This window comes from Dermacentor variabilis, chromosome 9 (genome assembly GCF_050947875.1).
Source record: "Dermacentor variabilis isolate Ectoservices chromosome 9, ASM5094787v1, whole genome shotgun sequence".
Lineage (NCBI taxonomy): Eukaryota > Metazoa > Arthropoda > Arachnida > Ixodida > Ixodidae > Dermacentor > Dermacentor variabilis.
The window spans coordinates 130,469,917-130,495,598 of NC_134576.1; the positions used below are offsets into that span (position 1 = coordinate 130,469,917).

The 25,682-nt window shown below is 49.0% G+C and overlaps 1 protein-coding gene and 1 non-coding gene across 5 annotated transcripts in view; both read left to right on the forward strand.

The window, feature by feature from the left end:
* Window positions 1–11,471: 11,471 nt before the first annotated feature.
* The window catches only part of Fak (protein tyrosine kinase 2 Fak), a 51,488-nt gene continuing 37,277 nt past the window's right edge, over window positions 11,472–25,682 (forward strand). For 3 of the 4 annotated variants that reach the window (XM_075669409.1, XM_075669411.1, XM_075669412.1), the window contains exon 1: window positions 25,022–25,135. In XM_075669409.1, the coding sequence (XP_075525524.1) occupies window positions 25,034–25,135 (102 nt within the window). In that variant the 5' untranslated portion in view covers window positions 25,022–25,033. Of the gene's footprint in view, window positions 12,613–20,266; window positions 20,499–20,972; window positions 21,149–22,905; window positions 22,994–23,480; window positions 23,558–25,017; window positions 25,136–25,682 lie in introns of those variants that run through there. The other variant, XM_075669413.1, reaches the window with a different exon arrangement.
* Window positions 13,333–13,407, forward strand: TRNAS-GGA (transfer RNA serine (anticodon GGA)). The gene has a single exon. It is a non-coding gene; the product is annotated as a tRNA-Ser (tRNA).

Below are 25,682 nucleotides of genomic sequence, written 5' to 3' on the forward strand. Positions count from 1 at the left end.
ACAGCAGCTTTACACACATATATATATATATATATATATATATATATATATATATATATATATATATATATATATATATATATATATATATACATACACACTTTGCGGAATGCCTTGTACTCTATAAGCGTTCTCATATGTGGTTCAAAACTTCGTACTGCTTGCCGTGTTGGGCTAATACAGTGACAACCCTGCGAATGCAGCAGAGGCTCCGCCTGCACAAATCCCTCGTGAATCGTGCCACTGCGCTCCGAAACGCGGGGCGGCTTGCACGAACATTTAATAACGAATTTAAGAACGCTTTCTTAAATGTTCCATAGACAACGCCTATAGTCCGCACAAGAACGCGTTCTTAAATTCGTTATTATTTTCGTTACTAAATGCTCGTGCAAGCCGCACCTGTAGTTACCGCAAGATGGAGCCGATATTGAAAGACGGTAGTCTCCGCTGTGACGTCACGACAATGAGCGAACGTAATTGGCTAGCGCGTACGCCAGTAATATTTTTCGTCAAGGATAACGCTGATGCTGACGCCAGTATACACTGTATATATGTTGTCACTTATTTTAGGATATTCCTATGCTTAATGCGCTGAATTAATAAAGAGAGCGTTCTATTCCGATGTGCACAAAGCCGTAGCGTGTCAGTTAACGAGCGTTGCAGTGTACCAGCTCGCGTCAACCGATTCTTCTTCTTTTTCGAAACAGCTCCGCTTACTCTCGCTCGACTTCCTCCTTCAAACAAATAAGAACGCCTTGCTGGATTTCGTTATTAATTGTTCCGCTTCTAAACGGGCCGCCGGCTTGCATAGCGACGCAGGCGCGCGGACACTACCCCCCCCCCCCCTTCCACACACGCACCTTGGAATGCAGCCAGACCTCGTTATAACGGAACGGTATGTTACGAAATAGTGAATTTAACGAAGCAAGTGAGATGGGGACTCCTGAAATCCCCATAAATATCGACAGTGCGGCGCATGCAATAATGGATATGACGAAGTAATGTATATAATCAGTAGTTCGGTACCAGTAGTTTGTGCTATAGAGCGAGCACGAACTACTGGCACTTCTACCTGGTACTGTTTTGAGCACAATACTGTAAAAACCTCGTTGTAACGAAGTTAAAGGGTGAGTCAGATTTACCTCGTTATATCCATTACTTCGTCGTGTCCATTATTGCATGTACCGCACTATAGATATTTATGGGGATTTCAAGGGGGAATCTCACTTCGCTAAATTCACTATCTTTTATATACCACTTCGTTATAACGAGGTTTAACTATTGCAAGGTGCGTGTGTGGAAGGGGGGAGGTAGTATCTGCGCGCCTGCGTCGCTGCCCAAGAAAGAGAGAGAGAGAGCAAGAGACAAATGAATGCAAGAGCATCGAGCGGCCCTGGTAACCACGCATGTCCGCGTCGTGCTGCGTTGTCGTAAAGCTGTTCAGTGCACGAACTTTGCTTCCTTGACGTCTTCCTGTGTGGCTCTCTCTGGTCGCGCCGGTCCAACCGACCATACTTCTTGGGCCATGCGACATTTTTTTTCTTTCGTTCTTTCTTTAAAGATTTGTCTAACCCCCATATTTCACGCCTCCGAGCCCCTGCCTTATCGCGGCCCAACGCGCCCGCGTGCGTTTTTTTGGAAAGCTCTCCACCGAAAACCTGTTGTACGGCTCCCGTAGCATTTCACGGAAACACTGTAGCTCGTCGTTGGCGTCACGTATATCTTTTTCTACAAAATTTACAAGCGGGAACTCTGACGTTAATGCCTGGCTATGTATAATTCAGACGGCTTCTAGTCACACTGCGGATTTATCGCTTTGGAGAAAGTGTCGAGTTGCAAGTGCCAACAATTCGCAACAGACTATGGATGCGCGCAGACTCCTGTGTCCCGTTGCTGCGTTTATAAAAGCATACAATATCTTGGAAGTATAGAAAGATAAAGCCTAATAAACAACCTCGTACGAGCATTTTACGAATCTTACGTAGCATCTTGCGTGGAGTCACGGGCGTGAAGATTAGGCAAATCCACCAATCAGCCATTTCAATCAGTCAGTTCTTGTTTGTTTCTTAAAGGCACGCAATAACATCCTATCTTTATACCGTGAGTACCCGAAAAACTCTTTCGAGGGTCTTAGCAAGTGGTCCGCTTGTTAACATATGTGACCACTTATAAATGAACTATCTACAGGAAAAAAATAAATACAGATGTTGCCGCAACTTTTGTTACAGATACGTTCGCTCTTTTTTTTTTTTTTTTTCGTTGCCATAGGAGTGACTTTTGGAAGTTGGACAGGTGACAGTGAACACGTCGTTCAAGCAAATAAAATGCACCGCGAACCCATAATTCCTGTGGCAGTTCCGCGATCTCAAGGCCAGATTTTGTTTTCTCTCTCTCTCTAGTAATTTGTGTGGGAAACTGTGCTTCGCGTCCTCTGCGTGACGTCGCCGACGCTGCCTGCAGATTCTGCGGCCCACGGCGTCGTCGGTCTCGTCTTCGCGTTGGGAACGGGTTTGGCAGCCGCGGGGGGGGGGGGGGGGGGCAGTGGGGGGAATTAGTTCGGGCCAGTCGCGCACGCGCGAGTACACGCCAGATAACGCTCGAGCGCGCGTCCCTCTTCGCCCTTATCGGGGCCGGAAGACATTGGCGTTGTGTCACATGCTATCTCGCATTGTCGCCTCGATCTGGCAGCGCTGCGGGCGAGGCCGTCTTGCGTGACTCCGTTTAACCTCTGGTCTGGTCGGCATGCCAGAGACAACCCCCCCCCCCCCCCCTTCTTTCCTTCCTTCCTGTTTATACTCGTTTATGTTGTCTAATTTATTGGCCGACGCTATCTGCATTGCCTGGTTCGTTCGTTCGTTCGTTCGTTCGCTCGCTATGGATGTGTACTGCGTCGCGTTGCTTTGGGGTCGTGTGCATGTATAGTACGTGCAGCGCGAGGTCGTGAATAGCTTACTGGCAAATCTCTCTCTCTCTCTCTCTCTCTCTCTCTCTCTCTCTCTCTCTCTCTCTCTCTCTCTCTCTCTCCTTTTTTAGTAGTGCTTCGTTTTGTATAACTGCACAGCTTCCTCCTCACGTTCTGTGTCTTGACGGGTTTGACGACATTTTGTCGAGCCACCAACTATAGCTGTTCCAGATGATCGCCGCATATATTCACATATTGCCATAGCAGGGGAGCTCGAGAGCGCATGCGCGCGAACCCCCGCAGGAGCGAAGGGTGTCCCGACCCCGCTCAGTGGCACTGTTTAGTTCATATAGAGCATGGCCGGCATGCGAGGCCTGACTTGTGTATTAAAAAAAAAAAAAAGAAACCAGAACCTATCTCACAATGAATGTCGGCGTTTATCCGATTAGCATTGAAGCGGTGTCGCGCTACACTCGGTATTGACGATTTCTTCAATTCTGTGTATATAGCTTACTGTTTTTTTTTTTTCCAAATTTAACTGTAACGGGCATCTTCAATTCTATGTATACCTCAACATTCCTCACTCTCAATGCACGCTCTGGTCCATTTCTGTTCACTTCTTTTCACCGCGCTGCTTTTGATCCGACTTTTTGACTTATCTGTAGCTTATATATTTCAATTTTCTATTGCCGACTTGTTCGCTTCTTGCTTCCTGTCCTGTTTGTCTATCCAGACACCCTATATCAAGGTGCACATACCAGTTCTGTAGGATTGGCCAAGAATGTTCACACACACACACACACACACACACACACACACACACACACACACACACACACACACACACACACACACACACACACACATATATATATATATATATATATATATATATATATATATATATATATATATATATATATATATATATATATATATATATACGCACGCACACACGCACACACGCACACACCGAGTGACTAGTGTCACATGCTCAGTTGCACACACCCAATGACGCATGTTGTTTATTCGGGCGCATACGACCCGTGTTGACGTGAAAGAGGTTAGATACGGACTTACCGAAAAGCGCGTGGAGTTCCCAAAGAATGCCAATCGCTTTAGAAAGTCACAGAGTGGGTTTTTTTTTTTTTTTTTTTTTTTAAAATGGGCTAGCTTGCGCTCGCGACATTGACAACGAGTGGCTTTACGTAGGAGCGTCTCGGCGCAGTCGGCCGACTGCGCCCAAAAAAGCGGTTTTCACGACATGAATTTAAACTCTGGGAGGAGCTTATACTTTCACAACCTCCGAGGATATACTGCCTTTAGCAGTTGGCTGCGTAAGGACAGTGAGAACCGACTTGAAAGGTGAATTAGATTACTATATATTAGCTCCAACGTTACTGTAGGTTAGCTTTGGTCGCCTCCTCTTCGTAAACGCGAACTGCGCCATATATTGCTTTTTTTCCATACTTCTCTCCGTCGCCGTTACGTCGCGAAAAAATTGAGCGAGCATAATTTACTGGCGCCTTCATGTAAGCTTTGACAGCGGTGGATTTGCTTTGCTATATACTCTTAGGGCTGTCACCTACTATCGGGCTTCTCTTCAGAGCTCCTTGACCAGGACGCTATAGTAAGCAATATGTTATGATATAGTGTGTGATTAAGGCGTCCAGCGCTCACACTATATCCTATGGGGCGATGCCGAGACACACGGCGGCGGTGGCGAAACTGTCGTGCTGGCACGCAGCCTCGTCGTCTCGGTGCCTTTCGAGCAAAGGGTCGCCCACACCTGCATGCGGCGGCGCCACCAAAGGGTTGCGCGAGAAGACCACCGTGGGCTGGTGGAATGCGCCCTCCCTTCCCTCCTCTCCCCCTCTTTCACAACTCACGGGAGCGCTGAATGAATGAAAAGTGCGCCGGAAAATTGGGCTCTGGCGCCGCGTCGGCCGTGCTTGCCACCATCCTGTAGAGGCGCCGGGTACACAGCTTTGAACATGCCGGAGAGCCTCTTTTAATTCGTGACCATTCTTAGGTGGCTGATCCGCGAAATCTGTCCGTCCGTGCGTCTGTCTGTCCGTCCGTTACGCGTAACGCTATGCGCTCCACGAAGAAAAATAAACAAAAAAGCCAAAAATTTGAAAGGAAACATGGTGGTGAGTTTCGAACCTACGACCTCACGCTCAGAAGCCGAGCATCTTACCCTGTGGGCTTTCTCTTTTCACATGATGTTTATTACGATGAATGAAATTATGTATGTACAGGAACTATTTACGACACTATGAGCACCAGGTGGTTAAAACCGATGACAGGTCAACGAGCAGTGCACAAAAAGGAAAACGTCACACAAAGCAACATCTTACATCACAAGAAAAGCTCAGAAGTTTAACGCCTAATCAAAAGCGTATAGAAATCCGGCTGACATTCATTTTGATCGTAATTTACCTTTAAGTGCGTAATCATTTCAGAGAAATGCGATCTTGAGGAAACTGTTCCTTCTGTATTTCGTCTTGCATTCGACCTGTTCCTTTTTATTGTGCGCGTTCATTCCCAAGCATGTCCAGCGTGTCCAATCATTTTTTTCTGGGGGGGAGGGGGTGGTTATCGTATGTCTCAACATGCTTAACAGCGTGTTCGGACGTGACCGCGTATGGTGCGATGTGCGGTACATGCATAACTCGATAGCGATCAGGTATATATGTATATGTCACATGGGGCTGCTAGATGTATGTATAGTAAGGTCGTTATTGTGCGTTTCAGCACTGTCGCGCAGGCTTCCTCTAATCCGTTTAGAACGAACGTACCGTTAAGGTTCGCGATACTCGGATATATGGAATTACTTGATATGCCGAACTATGTTTAGCACGCGAAGCAGTTCGTTATAAACCGGGGGTCCTTTAATTGCATACGCCCGATGTGTCGAACGCCAAATCGTGCTGCGAGTCTCCTGAAGTATACCGTGTGTCCCGCTAACGTTGGCCAAGCCGTTCAAATAAAATAAAGAATATATAAAAAAGGAACAGTGTAAGACACAATTATATAAAAAATAAACTACGACATTCGGTTGTCAGAGGTCTGAGGACCGAGCACTATAGGTCTTAAAGTTGTACCTTGCACCGTGTTTCTTAAACCTTGTTTTTTATTTTTACGTTGAAGAGCTTGGTTAAGGTTATAGCTGGGACACCCTGTACTCCTCACGCGGGGCACGCGTCGAAAGCGATGTGCTCGTACGCATACGCAGATAGGACTAAATAAGTTAAGTAAGAACACGATCGAGGCGCGTCATTGCCGGCGTTCTCGCGGAGCACGGAATCGTGTGAAGGTCAAGGCGCTTTCGGACCTCGAAGGGGGCGGTGGGTGGGGGTGGGGGGGGGGGAAAAGCTGCGGCAAAGGATGGGACGCTTTGCTCGTTCCTCGCTCGCTTCGGATAAAGTCAGTGACCGCGCCTGCAGCTCGCCAGCCATGCACGCGCGTTCGCCGCCGCTCGATAACACGTAATAGAAGAAGGGCGCGGTATACACGCCTCCTCCTCTTCTAACGTTTAGTTTGTGATTTCGTGTCACCCTCCCTCTGCCCCATCCTCGCCTCCTCCAACGCCACGCACCCTTGTGCTCTCATCTTCCTGGGCGGGGGGTGCGGCGTGTAAATTTAGATGACGGGTGCGTCGCCGGCGCCGCTTGTCATGCTCGCCCCGGAAGGATGCGTGCGTGTCTTCGACGACCGCGCATCTCGCGGCGTCGGCGCGCTCAAAGGCCGCCAGAGAGTCGCGATGGCTTCGTTTACACGAAGTCGACGCGAGCGGATCGGAAGTGCTGGAGCGAGGAAGCGCGGCAGCGGCAGCGAGCGAATTGACCGACCGACCTTCGCGCTGCTTCTCGCGTCAATGCGAACTGTGGGAGCCGCGAAAACGCAGCGCGAGCGGCGCGGACCCTTGTCGCTGTCGCAGGTGTCTTTCAAGATAACGGCGGTCCGTAGTAGAATCCCCTCCTTCCCCGATCCCTCCCCTCTCCCCCGGAACTTTGCGCGCGACGGAAGACGGCGCGGCGCGCTTCCGGCCTCCCCCTGCTTGCCTCGCTTGCGTGCGCCAGATTGAGCCGCGATCCCCGGCTCCCTCTCGCACATATGCAGCACACGGCGCGCGACGACGATTTCATCGCCTTTGGACTTTATGCGGAACCTCACGGCGACGCTGACGGCATAAAGGCGCCTCGAGTGTCCCTATAGTTGCTATCGCAATAAAAAGGTTTAAGTAGTGAGCCTTCATTTTCTCTACCAGTAACCAACCTCCTACCGCGAAATAAACGAAAATAGAGTTCCGAAAGAATACTAGATCACTTTGCACTCTCTAGCAGAGTGTCGGAACGAAATGTTTTTCTTGCTGCTTTTAGTTTCGTTCCACTGGAAAGCGTTCCGTTTGGGTTCGGCTGTTTCGTATTTGCCCACTTTCCCCTTGAACCGAAAACCGATCAAAAATATTTCAGCTTCACTCCGAAACAAAATAATAGGAATTTTTAGATTAGGGCACGCAAGCGTCTTGCGTACGCAAGAACTAGGGGCCACAGTACTGCGCATGCGCAGACACTTACGTCTAGGTGTGCGCATGCGCAGTACCGTCGCCCCTAGTTCTTGTGTATGCGAGCCGCTTGCGTGCCCTAACCTAAAACTCTCTAATAACGTTTCGGTTAGGTTTTCGTTGCGGGCACAAATATCGTCTTGTTTTCCCCTCTTTTTTCGCTTTGGTTTTTCGTTGCCTTCCGACACTCTGCTCTCTATAGTGCATACCTTTCTTTAAAGAAAACACCGTGAATCAGTGGTCACGTGCGCGGTGGCTGCATGTTGCGCGCTCGGTCTCGCCCACATGAATCACGCAACGCGCGACGCGAACCGCACACCGGCGACACCGGGACGTGACTGCGTCGTGCCTGAAGGGTTCGCGTTGCTTGCCGCGCGGATCGCCGTTACGCGAAGGGCTCGTCGCGTCGGAAAACCTGCGGCGATGAGGCATGCTCTTCCGAAGACGGGTCTCGAGTGGCCGGTGAAGTGTTTCCGGCGCTTGTTGCCGTGCCGGGTTCCACAGCGCGGGCACGGACAGAGCTCGCGCAAGAACGAGATGGCTGCAGACACGCGTGGTATAAACACCAAGCAAGAAGACCCGTGTCATTTTCGTTCGTATTGTGTGCGTATCTTTACGTATATATTAACTTCAAACCGGGATCGGGTGCCGGGCATTCCGATGCGCCCCAATGAATGGTTCAGCCAGCGCCGGAAAAAAATTTAGCTGTGCTTTCGTGACATATCGGTGTGATGGTGTTGGGGACTGGGCGGCCGCGGACAGCTTCGAGGATGTCATTGAACGATTTCTAGGAAGGTCCGTTGAACGGGCCTTGTCAGGCGTATGTGCGCGCGGGGCAGCTGAGACGCGGGCACTGGGAGGTGCACATATATAGTAAAACCTCGTTGTAACGAAGTTGAAGAGGGAGCCAGAGTTATATTCGTTATATCCGTTACTGCGTCTACTGGGGTGGGGGGTGTATTCTGTAAGAGTCCACCTAGGGCCTGCTCCAGCTGCATCCAATCGGCCGTTGCCGATTGGATGCAGCTGTACGAGCGAGGAGAAGAGCGGCCCTAGCCAATCAGGAACGGCCGAAATGGACAGACCACTAGGTGAACTCTTACAGAAAATAGCCCGTGCACTATGAATGTTGACAGGAAGGGGATTTCGAGAAATTTCACTTAATTCGTTATATCCGTTATTTCGTTCTATATATCGTGCTGACCAGAACTTTTTAAAAGGAATACAGCTGATGTGGATTGATTGACACACGCGGTTTAACGTTTCTCACGGCGTGCACTGCGACTGTGAGAGGCGCTGTAGTGTGGAGGCGGCTTCGTCGCTAATTTTTGACCACCTGGACCGGTTCTCCTGAGCGTGCAACTAAATAAAACTGCGCGAGCGTTGTCGCCGCGCACTCCGCCCTCGTCGGAATGCGACCGCCTCGTCGGCAGTCGAACCAGCGACCTCCTCCTCGTCGTCGTCATGCTTCACATCGCCGTGGTCATCGTCGCTAAAAGACTTGGTGCGCCTTAGGAGAACCACCGAAGAAGCGTTACACCGAGGTCAAGGGATGATACCCGCCAAGTGGGGAGAATGCTCTGTAGCATTGGAATAGAGTGGCAACGTTGGCAGCAACCAGTAGAACACTCCTCCCCCCAACCTCACCCCTTCCTGTTCGGCACCATTTCGTGTAGAGACCGGCGAAGGGGCAAACCGGAATAGCAGTCGGTGAACGCAAACCTGGCAGTTTAATGGAATAACCAAAAGAGATAATGACGATGACATGTAATGGATGATAGCGGGGCGAGCGAGAAAAGAAGCTTCAACAGCCAGAGCCGTTTATCGTTCGCATTACGCTCCTAACTGCAGGCGTTTAACGAGTCGACAAAAGCCGGCCCATTGCTCGCGCGGCCATGCCGATCGCGCGGGTGCATACACTTCACACACGCACGCGCGCGTGCATTCATGAATGGGCCCGCGCCCGTGGCAAAGGGTTGCTCCGTCCGGGCCGGCCGCGTTTCCTTTCTTTTATTATTATTATCTTTTACCTCTTCGCCCCGGTGCGCCGCCTCCTCGTGAGCGACTGACCGAGCGTCGACCCACGCGCCTTCGCCGCCGCCAACGCTTTTACTTTCCGTCCGGCCGACCGGCCTTCTCGGCAACCGGTCCTGCCCTGTGCGGCCCGTCGGTGGTCCGTCCGCTCGCTTATGTTTCTCGGGAATCATTGGGTGCTCGCGCGCGCGCGCCCGCGGCAGCAAGCTCGCGCTCGATGGTGTCGCGTACCACCACCATATACACGCAAGCGCGCCGTCGCACCTGCATGCACCTTCCTTTTTTTTTTTTTCTGTTTCGCTTTCTCTCGTAGCGCCGCTAACGGAAACGCGTTCGTTTTGCCGCGTGCTCGCTTCTCTCTCTCTCTTCTTATTGGCTTCTTTCTCGTTCGTGATCGGAGGTTGGCCCCATCTTTTCTTTCGCCCCCCCCCCCCCCCCGCCCCTACTCCCTGACCGAGGATCGCAACAGCGTGGGCGACGGTCCCTCGCGCGCGGCGGACGCCGCACCGCCGTCCTCGGTGTCTTTCGAAGTAGTAGTGCGCGCGCACGCGCGTGTGTCTTGCGAAGGCCTCCTCCGACGGAATGGATGGGACACCGGCGCGGACTGGTCGGCTGTGCGCGCGGGCCTGGGCTCCTCGCTTCGTTCGTGCGTGTGTCACGCGTAGTCCGCTCCCGTCGTGCGAGTGAATGAATTTGCGCCAGCTTCGGGCGAGTCGCCGCCTTCCGATATTTCTTGTCGTCGGTTCTGACCCGAGACTGTTGGAGAGTCAAGCTGCGCGACCGGTGACGAGTCGTGCGTGTTTGTGTGTTGTGCGCGAGTGGTCGTCGTCTTCGTCATCTTCCGTGGAAGTGTCTCGTGGGAGAGCTTGTTGGTGCTCCGGTTGTTTTTTTGTTTTTCCTGTGCACGCGTTTTTTTTTATTTGTGTGCGTGTTTGCGAGTCGGTGTGCGCGGGTTGGCGCGGCAAGAGGTGGTGGTGTGTGTGGGTGTCTGTGCGCGCGGTTGACGTTGCTTCTGTACTCCCAAGAGCAGCGCACATTTTGTTTTTGTCTCTCGCCTCTCTTTCATTTTATTTTTGTTTTTGCGCCGGAGAGAGGTTTCTATCTGGTTTCCGGGGTTTTCGTCGGCGAGCGACATAGCTGCTCTACCTGGAATACTACGCGACGAAGTCGCCCTGCCGTAGACGAAATCGTTGTGCGCGGCTACGTGTGACGTCCGATCGACGGTTTCCTCGCGACGGGACCCGCCGAAAGTTTGAACGCCGTCGACGTTGTGCCGCGCAAGTAAGTTTTCCCTCACTCCTTCCCGCATCCACCGGAACAAGCGTATACACCCGGCGAACCGGTGGGAACGTCAACACCCGCTGGACGCCGACCTACCAACGCGGCATAACAGGAGCCGTTTGCGCGAACGTCGATTGACGTCCTCTCGCTAAAAAAAATATACTCGCACCGGAGAGAAAAACGCGCCCCCAGCCGCATTGGCACCGCGGAGAGTCGTCTCTTTTGCAAGACGACGGTCCTGCATCTCTCCGGGACGACGGCCACGCGAGAAACCTAGGTGTCCACGGGCTTACGTGCCGCTCACTTTTCTTCGTTCGCTGAACAAAGATAAACGTTCTACGGGAGGCCTTGTCTCTCTCTCGTTCGGCGCTCCCACGGCACGGTGTTTGGATTGAGAATTCCGTTGCGCGTTCGAACGGGTCGTGAGATAAGCGCCGCTGTTTGCACGGTGGCCGTCGCGGGCGACGAACGACACTCTGGCCGGCGTGATTGTGTGTGTGTGTGTGTGTGTGTACACCGCTGCGGCAGAGTCTTGTCTTCCGACAGGGCATGGCCAGCGGTCGTTCCGAGACGTCGCGACCCGTGGTCGGAAGAATGGCGCACCGCGGCGGCGGAGAAGCTCGCTTTTCTACGAGAAGTCGTTCCACGGTTCGCGGTTTGGAGAGGCTTCAAGGCGCAGGCAAGGCGCAACGGCACCGTCGTACCACGATGCGACGCCAGCTCGTTTAGGCGTCGTTGACCTTTAACAGGTTGAAGCGTCAGTATATGTATAAGCTGAACATTCCACAATATTAGCCGAGCTGTGACATGCGCCTTGCTGTGTCCGGAAGAACTGCGTTGTGATTGAAGTCGACCGAAAAAAGAAAAGAAAAACAAGTCGTCGCTTCAAGAGGTGCCAGGATTGCAAGGTGCCTGTGCTCGTGGTTTACTGTCTTTCGATGCACTGTTTGTGGTATATACGCTGTTGAAGGACCTACATATATATGTTGTCGCAGCGCAACATGGTTTTTGAAGACTGCTCGAAGAATTCGCTCGTCGGTGGGACTCGACGCGTCGGAAGACAACGGCACGTTTTCGAGAGATTCGGCTTTTCCAGAAAGCCGAGCGGTTTCGAAAGGATACACGCTTGCTCAAGTGAGTGCGCTCGTGAAAACTGCCTCGCGATGTCGCGGTGTATATACTCGACCCCCGAATACGCTGATTGATCAGTTTTCGTAGCAGAAATCCTCATCAAAATAAGGAGTGGAAACGAACGTTGCTACGAGATACTGTCGCCAAGAAATCGCGCTCCGTTTCGGTGAGAATCCTCGATTTCGCCGAAGACCCGCCGAAGTGACCGGAAGAACTGAAACACGTTATATACCGTGCGCGAGCATTGGTTGGAAAGACTACACAGCACGCGTCTGAGCACGCGGCTTCGCGCGTGCCGAACAACTTGGAACTGAGTGTTCGCGAAAGCCGCGGGAAGACTGGAAAGGAAGAAGCCCCCCCCCCGGGATATATATACGGCCGAGGCACCAAAGAAGACTGCGACGCCCTAACACCTGTCAGCGCGCAAGATCCCTTCGGAGGAGGGGGAACCTGTGCTCGGTGGATGTTGGCCAGTTTCAAGCGTGGACTGCCGCTACACCTGACGCGAGGTTCGCAATTTCGCGTGGCTCCACCCTGCGGCATGCCATGACATGCTCAGATGGTGCCTGGCCTCCTGCTGCTGGAGGGACGACCCTTGCTGCGGCTTCGCGGGCGCCCAGCGCGGACTGGCCCAGCACAGCGACGAGAGGACGGAGTCCCTGCTCTACTGGCGCCCGCCGCCCCGTTTCGTCAGGTATATATATACATATACACATGCACATGCTTGAGACTACGAAAACACTGCACGTATATACATATATACACATATACATATGCATATATACATATGTATATGTACGCAGCGCGTCCTGTCGATCGAGGTGGCTATCTGGGGCGCGGCCCTTGCCTGCGGGAAGGGCACGAGGGTTCGATTCCCTGTCGCGTTGGTGACCGCATTGCGAAAGCGGGTAGGGGAAAAGGGCGCAGTGAAAAGGCGCTCGTGCGCCGCGCCTTGAGTCACGCGCATGCGTTAAAGAGATCCAACAGGTGGTCAAAAGCTATCGGGATATCCCTGCTGCGGCGTCTCTTCGTAGCCCGTGTCGATATCAATCAATCAATCAATCAATCAATCAATCAATCAATCAATCAATCAATCAATCAATCAATCAATCAATCAAACGATGTCGTCAGACTGTCAAGTTCACTTATAGTGGTTACCTTGCGGAAGAAAAACGTCATTGATTTCGCTTATCAATTACAGCCAGATGGTAGTAGTAGAGCAGTTAGGAAAAACGCAGTTCTATTGCTTGCCAGACAGTATTGCATGTTGACAAGTTTTGTATGGTGACGTAGTAGACCCTTTACCAATTACTTCTCTCCACCTTGCCGGTTTCCGCAGAACTACTACGTCAAACACTTGCCTTTGCTTCGTGTGTTGTCGACAAATTCGACTTCGCCCTGACATCTGCTAGCCGCCTGGTTAGCTCAGATGGTAGAGCGGCTGCCCCGGAAAGGCGGTGGTCCCGGGTTCGAGTCCCGGACCAGGACGAATTTTTCTTCAACTCTGAGGCTTTTCTTTCGAGGAACCCGTATGGGTTTCCTTTGTAGCAATTGCTACGAACGGGTGGGTGTCTGATTTTCCCTTTACCAGTTTTGTATGGTGATCACCGTTGATGCATGTTCACTTTCGCCGGCACTTTTCTCGGAGGCTTTCAATCAGTCAATGAATCCAATAAATAAATAAATAAATCCTCATTAGGTTAAGCTATAGACTGAACTCCGGGATATTTTAGTTCTGAATGTTTAGTGGCACGAGTACACGTAATATGACGATAAAACGCGTGAGAGTGTAGTGGCCACATTTGCAGTTCGGTTATTCTGGACCGCATTGACTGCGTGGCTGTCTTCGCGCTTCATTTCTCGTAGTTTCTGGCCATGCGCGTGTCGATGCTTCACACTACGAAAACACTGCAGGCTGGCACCGCCTTGAACACCACTTCGTACCTTTTCGCAACGCGTCACGATGAAAACTTCGTTGTCCACTGCGTTTTGTCTCTCTTTTAAGGACGGCCTTAGTGATCTTAATCTCCACTAGCTGTCATTGCTAGAAAGAAAGAGAGAGAGAAAAGAAAAGCTGTGAAGGGCAGAGATGGTTAACCAGATAACTGACCGGTTAGCAACTCTGCACTGGGGGAAAGGGAAAGCGGTAGAAAAAAAAATATGCGAAAAGGAGAGAAGATATAATCTGTCCTCACAAGCATTAGGAAGGTATAATTGATAACGATCACTCTTTTTCGTTCAGTCCCAGTGCTTAAAAAAAGAAAAAAAAAAGGATGACTCCATAGCGTATTCAGAGCGATTCGGGCTGACGTCGGCTGTGATCAAGATTATTGCGCAGGTCTTACCAGGGTCCTTCAATACAAGAAACCCTGGTGTTAGGAGAGGGTGCTGCCCGCCGAGCTTCATATGTAGGCGCGGTGCTTCCGAGCAACGTGCTTGTTGGAAGTGAACCATTTCCAGGACACTCTTATACCCCCGAAAAGCGGAGTAAATCCTGCGCGAAGAATTAACTCGGCCGTCCACTATAGATGCTAAACAAGACTTCGGCTTTGGCTATAGCTGGTGTGACATCGTTCTGTTTACTGCAATATACTGTTACACAAAGGACAAAAAAAATTACATGTGCGGGACATTTTCGCACATGTGTAATCAGTTTTTCATGATGGCAGCAGTGCGAACAAAAACAACGACGGAGTGAAAGGACACAGGACGAGCGCAGTCCTGTGTCCTTTCACTACGTCGTCGTTTATATATATATATATATATATATATATATATATATATATATATATATATATATATATATATATATATATATATATATATATATATATATATATATATATATAAATTTCCAGGTAGTGTTGGCCGATTGGGCCGTTACAGGGGTGGGGTACAAATAGGGCACAAAACCCATCATTGCTTACATAAATAGCAATGTATAGCAAATACATAGTTTGACAAATCACGCCGTGCCGTATTATACATAACTATAATACAAAATCTGACAGAACCGTCATGTCAAACGTAAAGCAGCAATGTATAGCCGAATGACGTCTATAGTTGTTTATAGTTCGCGCTGTTACCATTGTGACTGTTCAATTCGCCCAACTGCCCACTTTAATGCTGTACGCAGTTTCATTCTTTTTTATCTTTTATCTTTTAAATGCGATCACAAGTCTTCGCCCGCGCTGTGCGGAAAGCAGGTATCCGTATATCGTGGATCGACCGCCATTCGGAGATGTATCGCTTTCCGTGGAGCGCCGATTGGCCAAGCCAGCGGCTGCAGACAACGCTGCCGTCGATCCAGACAAGTGTCGCGGCGGGCGCCCACGTAACTTGAGTGAGCGAGTGTCCCGATAAGCCATCAAACGGGGTCCTTGCAACACTGTGTGTGCTTGTGAGCTATTATCTTCCAGTATGTAATCATATTCTGATTGTGTCATTTCTTAGAACGCACGAGCGACCGCGAGCCGTACGTAACAGTGTTCCCATTTCCGCGCGTCCCTGTTACACCTACGCCCGTCATTAAAAGCTGCGCTGCGGTATGCGGAACCAACTCGATGCTCTCTCGCAGCACGCCTTCAACACGCACTCGCGCTAATTAGATTTCGATCGCGCTGACTGCAAGGCCTTCTTCTTACCCTGGCCAGTAGTTCCTCGCGAATGAAAATGCTTATTGTGTTTTTTTTTTTCGCCACCTCTATCGGTGGCGAAGGAGGATCAGATTCTCAATTTGCTCGCGCGAATTGTGTTCGACCGAGACAAGCGCGCAGAGTATTTTAGAGCGCACCGATCCCGGCATCTCTCTCTCTCTCTCTCTCTCTCTCTCTCTCTCTCTGTCTGTAGTGCTTTCCTTGCGTCGTTTACGTTTTTGTTTAGCGCGCATGTACTGCATTGCCACTGCGGTCAAGGGCGCGCTTCTAAGTGCAGTAATCAAATCAAAACCTGTTATGGATAGCTTGACTGGGCCAATGAACCCTTGACGAGGCATTTTAGGCGGCAACAATACACGACCAAAAGGTACAATACGTAATATACGGTAAATGTAAAACACTGAACATTTTGTAACAGCAACTCAGTAGTGAGTAGATGGCGCATCACAAGCGGCGTGTAAACAAACAAACAAACAACAGTCACCCATGTAAATATATATCGCACTCATAAACGCCCGAGAACTCAAGACGGCAGCTCTCGGTAGACTTTTTCCCAGTGGGAAAAACCGTATGTGCGAAAAGAGTGCTGCGACTTCCGCTGACGTCACTTGTGGCATGAGTGGCCGCTCGAGTTCACACTCGGAAAAAAATAAAAATAAAAAAAGAAAAACTTTTATGTAGGACGTATTGAGCAACGGAAAGCTGTATAGGGAATTTTTCACGTCGCTCTACAATTTTCTCAGACGCTTTTTATCTAATTATAATATTTAAGAAGTTGATTAATTAAGGCTAATTATCTAATGAGGCGGAATGGAAAAAAAAATAATCCGAGTATCTCCAAGCGACGGCAAACAACATTGCCTTGGTTCCGTCCAGCTACGTGGCGTTCGCATATTTTTAATGTTTGGCTCAAACTAGCTGGGACAACCCTGCATATATAGTTTGACCCCCGTGGAAGGAGTCGAGTTGGCAGCCTCCTTCCACGTGGTTTGTTTACGTCAGGTTCACTAAAGAAACATTTTTTGGTTGGAGTCGTTCCTACAAGTTCTCGACTTCATTGGATACAGGGACCTGGCGCGATTCGTTGCCATCGCCTGGCCGCGGTGCCGCGTCAGGTGACGGGTCTCCTCGCTCGACGCGTCGCGTACCCTCCTCCGAGAACCAACCCACTGGCCGACACAGAGGTATACGGCGTGGGACTAACCGGACCTTGAGAGCTGCGCTGTTACGATCGTCTACCGATCTCGCCAACGCGCTTCTCGTTTGGGGGGGTCTTAGGTCGCTTCCCTGTCGTGGGAAGCGGCTACAGCTGCCTCGTCGCTGGCAACGGCGTCGGGCGGAAAGCGTGCGCTTCGCCGCGGTATTGGCCGCGCGAACGTCGCCGCTAACGTTCCTTCGGGTAACCGACTGTAGTACACTCCCGTTAGCTGGTGGCAAGGCCGCGACCTCGGCGCGTTGCCGCGATATCGCGATCGGCGTCCGTTTCGGGAAGATTGGATTGGATTGGATTTCCTTCTTAGATGGCGCGCACCCGCTGCGGGGGATTGGCCGAGATTTGGATGGTATTGGGGAAGATTTCGGTGGTACAAAAACTGGGCGAAAGTGTCACGTGGAAACGGATAAAAATAATGTATGTTCTTCTTCTTTCTTTCTTTTTTGTAAACATCGTCCTGCTGGCTTCCTTCATTTTCGTTTCTCTGTGTGCCTCCCGCTTGCCGCGGAGGCTGCGGCGGCTCCGTGACAAGCGGCTTCCTGCATGCTGAGCAAGAGGTCGCTAGTTCGATTCCCGAAGTTAACGCTCGTGATCTCACGTTGGGTGCGCGTTACAAAGTGGTACTGGCCTGCTGCTTTCGACTTCTCAGTTCTTTTTAAATATTAGTTTAACATAATGGCTTTTCTACAGCCAGTTTCGGTTTCGCTCCTACTGTGTTGTGACGTCATGTAGTCACGTGAGTGCAGACCGGTAACTTTCGGGTCGGGCCCCGGGTCCGTGCAGTGCCCTGCCGTTCGCTGCTTTCGTCCTTCGCGCTTAGAACAGCGTGTGCGACTCGCCGCGAGCATGGGTCGTGTGACTTTGGTCCATGCGTGTTTTGGTTTTCGAGCTGTGAGCCACTTTTCCTGTAGTGCGTGGGATAAGCTTAAACGTTTCCGAAAACGCGAAAAACAAAAACAAAGAAACGGAAGTTATTCAGGCCTGCCGCCTTCACAAATAATTAGCACGAACGTGACAACCGGTGGAGAGGAGGTGCGGTGCTGTTTCATAATTAACAGCTGCGGCAGTAGCTTGCAGTGGAGTTAAAGCCCCTTCACCCACGCGTCAACGCCGCTTGGTCGGCGAAACCTGGTCGGCGAAAACGTGTATGGAGGGGCTTCACAGTGGAGTACCTGTACAGAATACAGATTATAATATACAGATGCGCACAGAACAGACTACGTACACCTCCTTCATGAGCTTCAAATGTCACCCGAGACAATAAAGATAATGCTGCTATCGTGTACAATTAAGTTTTGTTAGTCAGTTATGCTACTACAATAGCAGAATGACCACTATTACCGTGACAAGAAAATTGGTGAGCCGCAAAAGACGTGAATACGAAATACAGGTGGCGGCACTCTGCTGAAGTTCCCGCGCCAGCTTGCACTGACGACACGAACGACGACGGCATCTAATCATCATCATCATCGTCATCATCATCATCATATTTTATGTCCACTGCAGGACGAAGTCCTCTCTCTGCGATCTCCAATTACCCCTGTCCTGCGCCAACCGATTCCAACATCTACTCGGGTCTAGTTAATGGTTTGATGGTAAAGAAGCACGGCGGTGTATCTTAAGGGAACAAAACGACTCAGCCTATCAGGTACTGAGAACTTTTCCTATGTCGAAACAGACAAATCACGAGAAGATACAGTGGAATCCGTGACGTCACACTGACTAAGAGGCATTGTGGTTTTGGCGTGAAATAAAAGGAAAGTTTGGTACTCATTTACTAAAGTAATATTCAACCTTTTTTTCTGCCAAATGAATAATAACAAAACATTGAAATAATATATTTGAAAACTGTGCCACACAATTGCAAGCTTTAGTGCCATAACAGCCGGACTTCGTTATAGCGAAGTTGCATTTGACACAGAAATACCTTTATTGTGTCCGATATTGATTATAAGCATATATTCGTTACACAGTGATCTTGACAAGAAACGTTTTACACTTCGTTATATATGATAATTTGTTTTATCCATGTTAGTTATTTGAGGTTCATCTAGGTATGTCTGATGTTGCTTCTGCATACACATTTGTAATTAAATTAGACGACGCAATAATGATAGTGGTAGGTGCAGTAAATGTAATAGTTTTTTTGTAATATTACTTAAAAGTAGTTGGTAAAAATTGAAGAAATGCTACTTAATCAATTAATAGGCATTTTATGTAGAATTGTTTGTCTAGAAAAATGTTCATGTGCAGCCGTAACTGCTCACGTGGGTGCGAGAGTATAAAGTAGAACCTCGTTGATACGATCCCGTTGCGTACGATTTCCCGGCGCCAACATACGCGATCGGAAACGCGAAAAGTGAACCAATACCGTTGCGCTTTTTTTTTTCTTTTACCAGTTCGTACGTTCCCGGAAAACACGAATTCTGGCACCGACTTTCAGTACACAGCCAAACTGCGATCATATCACACGCTTTCCGGCCGCCAGATTCCATGCAAACAAGGAAATGCGCGGGTTGCGTGCGATCGGGAGCAATGTATAGGCGCCCGCCACGGCAGCTTCACCGCAATGCTTGCCCGCCCGTGTCACGTCAAGACGCCGGCGCACGCTCGTTTTCTTATTACGGCACCAGCAGATCACATCCGGGGTCGTCGCACGCCGCATTCGCAGCTATCGCCGCCAACCCTATTTGCGATAAGCATCTTCGCATATCTGTTTCACAGCGCGCGCGTGGTGGGCCGTTGGAAGCGTACTGCACGCTTTTAATAGGCGATAGCCCAGACGCGCCGCCGTTCCCTGCTGCGCTGCACGCGGCGCGACGTTAGCGTCACGTTACGCTTCGGCGGCATCCGGCGTCGCCCACCAGCTCTAATTAGTTTCGGTTTCCCGTCGCCATCTTAAGACGGTGCGCAATAGGACAACAGCAAAACGTGCTTCGGGCCACCGACGCCCCCGCCAGCTCGACGCGCGTCGGCGACTCGTGGCTCGTGCGCAACGAGTCGCGCGACGCTTCGCATCAGTCTGTCACATTATTTTTTTTTGTTATTTCGGATCGTACGTTTTCTCGGTTAGTACGTTATTCTCGCGTTTTTTTTCCTCAAAGCTTGTGAATTAGGTTTTATACCGTGTTCAACGAAGAAGTGGAGGTGTGATAATGCACTTGGTCATTGCAAGTGACATTAAGTAGTTTTAATGCCATTAAACATGTCCATGTGGCAGCACACTAATAGCAATAAATTGTAAGGCATTCAAAATTTAATGTCATTTTTTTATGCTCGTGTCATATTGGTGTTGCATGTTTAATCTGATTCAGTATTCCTCTCTTGTATTTCTATAATTGTCAATTGCTGCCCTTGTTCTTGTCTTTGCGGTTATTGACTCCCGCAGTTATGGTGGAGAGAACAGAGCTGCACGATTGGTATGGCATGTTTGCAAGATACTGGGCGAATGAGTGGATGCTCAACTTTTGCTCTCGCAGGCTGCAGGATGAGCCAGCAAACGACTTGCCTGGGCTCCGCGATGCTGTTGCTGCCTCACCTTGCCCTCCCCGCAAGCCCGTGCTCTCTCCGACTCGGACTGGCGGCAGCAGTCGACCAACGTCGCCTCTCGCGGCGCGAGCTGCTTCTGAGGCGCCCATGTCCCCGTTGAAGGTGCACCTATCAAATGACACCTTCAAGGGAGTCAAGTGCGGCGATGCAACCGATGTCAAGGTGCGTGGTGTACGCCCTTTTACCTTTTTTAGCACATTGAAAAATCTGCTGTAAAAATTTTGTAGTGTGCGTGGTATTCTTGATTGTGTATACCTTCGCACAGCTTGTGGGACAGCAGAAGACTCTTATCTTCAAAGCCATTCTCTCATCGTCATCATCACTAAAAAAATTCAGGTGACTGCGCTTGCCCTTCAGGGGAATGCTCCAGATACCTGCCAATGCACTCCCTCTGGAGGTACTTAATTTATTTGCAAATCACGACTGATCGTTATGGCTTGATTGTTCGACAGTTATCGGTCGACCGTTACCGCTAACAACAAGAACGAAAGTATCACATTTAAACACTGCCAGTAAAGCCTTTGATGCAGCGCTTTTGGAGTAGCCACGTAATGCAGTCTGTTGCAGTTTCTGTAGATGTGGTGTCCTTATGCCTGTCTTCTAACCCTTCCGATGCCTGCGTGCACGCACATGCAGGGCATCCTGCGGCTGCTGTCATCGCAGCTGTCGGAACGGCCACTGCCCCTGGAGTGCCTGTTGGCATTGCGCCTCTTCCACCCTGCATCGGGGGAGGTGCGGTGGCTCCACCAGGACACCACCATGTTCCAAGTGGTCGAGAAGTACCTCCCGCAGCAAAACACCAACGATTGGAGGTAAGTAGTCACGTGACTGCTACACTCCTGTCACAGGCCACCGTTGAAAGGGCCCTGAAACACCATTTCCTGAAACTTGAGCAACATAATAGCATGAGTGCGACACTTTTCGGGGAATACAATTCCACAGACTTTTTGAGAATGATGTAATGTGAATGAAGATATGGAAAGTAAGTTCTGCGGAAGCCCGCAAGGTGGAGGAAAGTGCATAATTTTTCCATTTCATGAATGAAGGTATAATGAATGCAGTGTTTACTTTCCCTGTTCTCCTTCACCTAGGATGGAAGTGATAATAGTGCTCTGCCGATTGCTCATTTCTCCTTTTTTCTTCTTTGCACGGTATGCTTTTGGTAACTTTCCAAGGCTGGCATCTTACAAACGTGCCTGTTGGCCACAGAGGAGCAGTGACAGGGGTGATGGCACATCTTAGCAGCCGTCGTTTGCCGATTGCTTAGAAGTTCTGGTGGGGTAATGGAACGTGTTGCAGGGCTAGTGGCTCATACTGCATGGTTTAACAAGGGCAGCAGAAGCTTGATGTGGGCGAGTTGGTTTTGCGCACTTGGAGAAAAGAGCGCTACGAAGACGCGGACTAAAAGAAGAACATGTACGACGGACACGTCGTACATGTCCGTCGTACATGTTCTTCTTTTAGTCCGTGTCTTCGTAGCGCTCTTTTCTTCAAGTTAACAAGGGCAGACCTTAAACTGGACAAGCAAGTACACACAAGACAAGTGCTAGCGCTTGTTGTGACTAACACTTGTCTAAGTCTAGCAGACTTGCACTTCACTATAAGTTTATAGAAGTCTAGTTTAGACGACTCGCGCTTGTCGCAAGATTAGTGCTTGTCTGGTGGCATAATATTTGGCTGGTGTGTTCAAACATTATCTTACTGTGTTCAAAAAGTGTTTCAGTGCCTATTTAAGGTTGGGTCTGTTGAAGCTGCTCGTTGAAGTTGGTCCATGTATCACTAGTTTTGAATGTACGTTACTGCTGCATGCTTGTGCTCGATTCCTAGTTGAGTAGTTGGCTTTGTGCAGTATGGTCCACTGTTAAAGAGAACACTGAATTAATGTTTCATGACTGATTACAGCTCAATCTTGACCTGAAGGCATTGACAATTACTTTTCACCAATAGTATAGTTCTACATAAAATGTTGCATCAAACTCATTTCTTCTACGAAGCTGCTGATACAGTTATGTTTATTGAATACTAATTAGGGGCTTTCCTTTGAGAGTGAACCATACTGTATATATAAGCTAGGGCTATGCGCACCTTATGCAGTACTAAATTATAGCCAAGTAGTCCTGTGCTCTAGCAGCGTAAGAAACATTACCATAGGCATCCTACAGTGATAGCTGTTATGAGTTTTTGACGTGGGTTCCTTCAGAGCTGTTGGTGTCTCCTGTAACATGTTCAGCTCATAGGTTAACTCTAGCATAGTAATTAAAAAAGTAATTTCATTACCTTTCATCTGGTTGTAAAGCAGATCCATATTGCAGGATATAAAACGCAACATCGACCAGAAAGGTTTGGTTAAGGGATGAAAAAGATGGAATATTGATGATGCGTGCGTCTCTGCTGGTAGCATTACTGCTTCATGGTCTCTGTGTATTAATTTGTTGGCTTGAAATGTCTTGATGCTTCTAGTGTTTTTTAAGGTGGTTCCGTCATTTTTTGGAAATCAAATGGGGAAAATGGGAAAATGCCCATGTGAAGCCAAAAAAAAAGAAAGAAAATTGTGTTGTCATCCTTGCAGGTTTGAGCTAAGGGTACGCTACCTGCTCAGTAACTTGAAAGAATTCCATGACAAGGACCCTGTGCTCTTTGCATACTTCTACAGACAGGTGAGTCAGCGAGTGCCCTTACCCAATGGAAACTAGGGTATGTGAGCGCATTGTCTATACAAAGGCACCATACAAAGCTTTCATCTTAAGTCTCTATTTTCACTGGATTCTGAGAACTGATTCCTCGTTGCACACAAACGCATGTATAGCGAGAACAAGCCTCATTGCAATAACTAAGCCACATCTGACGTGAACAGATACCTTCATTATTTCCAATGTTTGTTATAAAATGTTATATATTGTTACATGCTGATATTGGCAAGAAATAGTTTAGGCTTACTTCGTTTAGTACTTAGTAATTTGTTACATCTGTGTTTGTTATTTCTAGGTGTGACAGTGTGTGTGTATTGGAATAGTCAGTATAGGTTAAAAGATTGCAAATTGTGCTCGTGTCACTTTTGTTCGAATTTACGATGACTGAACAGCGTTCAGCTCTGGTCAGTAGTGGGAAGTGAGATTGTGACACTACATGCTCCCATTCCCCCAGGTCAAAAACGACTATCTGCGAAAGTGTATCAATGTGGATCAAGACCTGGCAATTCATCTAGGTTGCTTAGAAATTAGGCAAGTATTTACAATTTTCTGAGCATTCCTATGGAGTTTCCTTAAAAAAATGTTCGAGGCAGGAACACACAGGACAGCGCTGAAAGTTAGTTGTAAGTTCAGCGCTATCCTGTATGTTCCTGCCTTCTGTCTTCGTCTTACTGTGCTGCCCCTTCAAGATGTTATCTGTTGATCCTTGGCAGATGATTAAGGTGGTCTTTGATTTGTTGCAAGGGCATGGAACTTCCTGAGCAGTTACAAAATATCATATGGTTGCTAATGTAAAGGTTTGGGCTAGTTTGTTGGCTGTCCTGGCATTACTGATAGCGCAAGGTTAAAGATAGAGGCAAGAGACAACACAGACAGTGCTGATGTCCAGCTGATTTTATTTACGGAAATGACTCTAAAGTAATGTCAAAGGGGTTTCCTAGGGCCTAAAAGGGGCAAGACCTGCTGTTGTGTAGTGTTCTTCATATTTATGGTTGTGTGGCAAACACCACAGAAAGGTTCAGGCCCCCTTATGGGCTCTGCACCACTGCTGGACAGGTGGTCCATTGATTCATGACAAGTGATCAAGGTGGTCCTTGTTTTATTGCCAAAAAGCAAGGACACGTAATTTCCTGAGCAGTTAAGAAATATTATAGGGTTCCTTAGGGCCTAAGAAGACCGGGAACTGCTGCTGTTCAGCGTTCTTTATGTTGTCACATCGTAATGACAATGATGACACCGTAGAGACAGTGACACCGTGCAAGAATACCGATCGAATAATGTTAATTAGGCCAGACACCGGCGCCCAAGTAATTCGCAGACAGAAGCATGTGCTAGGGATTATGTTTGGCCATGTCGGTGCTGCACTACGAAGCCGGGTGAAAAGCCCTCCACATGTTAGCCTTGCGGAGCACACCAACAAGTGCACGGTCAATCCGTGTGTGCCAGTGTCCTGCAGTGAAAGAGAAGGGAGCAAGTTCTTCCCGAGCCTGAGTTAGTCACGATGTCAGGTGGTGCTAGCATCAGAACACTCACGCCACCTCTCATCGTAGCTGCATAACTACAACGCCGACTCCCATATGCTGCATGTTTGTTATGCTGCAAAGCTGAATGCCAGGAGATGCGAGTTAAGCAGAGGGCATGGTCGAGAGGATTTGAGAGAGTCTAGTGTCCCCACAGCTGATGATGCGACTGATAGCGTTTGTTGTACTACATGGATTTGGTGCGATGGAGTAGCGTGTGGCTTTAAGTTGAATTGTCTAGAGCACTTCACAACTTGCATTGGCTTTGTCATTTTAGGGTCAGTTAGTAGCTGCGCTAGCCTTTTGTTGGAGAAGTTTGGTAACCAGCTCAGAAAATGGGGTATTGCTAGGTTCTCTTTGAGTGCTACATCTTTCACAACCTTATGCTCCAGCACTTGGCATGCTTATAGTAGGCAACTGTGCTGCCTTTGTCCAGGCATCAGTCACCTGATTTCAAATTTCCCTGTGCAGGAGATTTTGCAAAGACATGACCCATGGGGCGCTCGACAAGAAGTCCAACTATGAGCTGATCGAGAAGGAGATTGGGCTGCACAAGTTCCTTCCAGCCCAAGTCATTTCAGCCAACAAGGTGCCGTTCTCTTTGTTGACGCATTCAAGGTGCCACACGTACGTGGGGCACTGACCTTTAACCGTTTACGGTCATGTGTTGGGTCTTACCTCACGCACGAAAGTATTGCTTCTGGTCGAATGTTGGGAAGCATCCAACATGCACCTGCTGGTTCGTTTCTTTGTGTTAGTTGCAACGGCTTTTGGAAACTCCTTCAATGATTGATCATCGAACTTCTGTGAGACTTCTCTTGCTGCTTGCATTTGTGAAGAAAAAATACCGAGTCACATATGAAATAAGGATACTATAAATATGCTTCTTGCAATTCGGTGTAACATTTTCTCGTACTCTTATGTTGCAAAATACAATGTATGTACATTGACTTCTGTTAATTCGACTCCGGTTGTATTAGTCTTTTTGGTTAGTTCAATCTCAACTAATGGCCCAGCCGGTGCCCACACATCTCTATGGGCCAAAACTTTCGTTATTTTGATCCTAAAATTGGCCTTCACCTGACAATTCGAACTTGACCAATCAGCATGCACTTGCCTGGCCCGTATCGTGACCT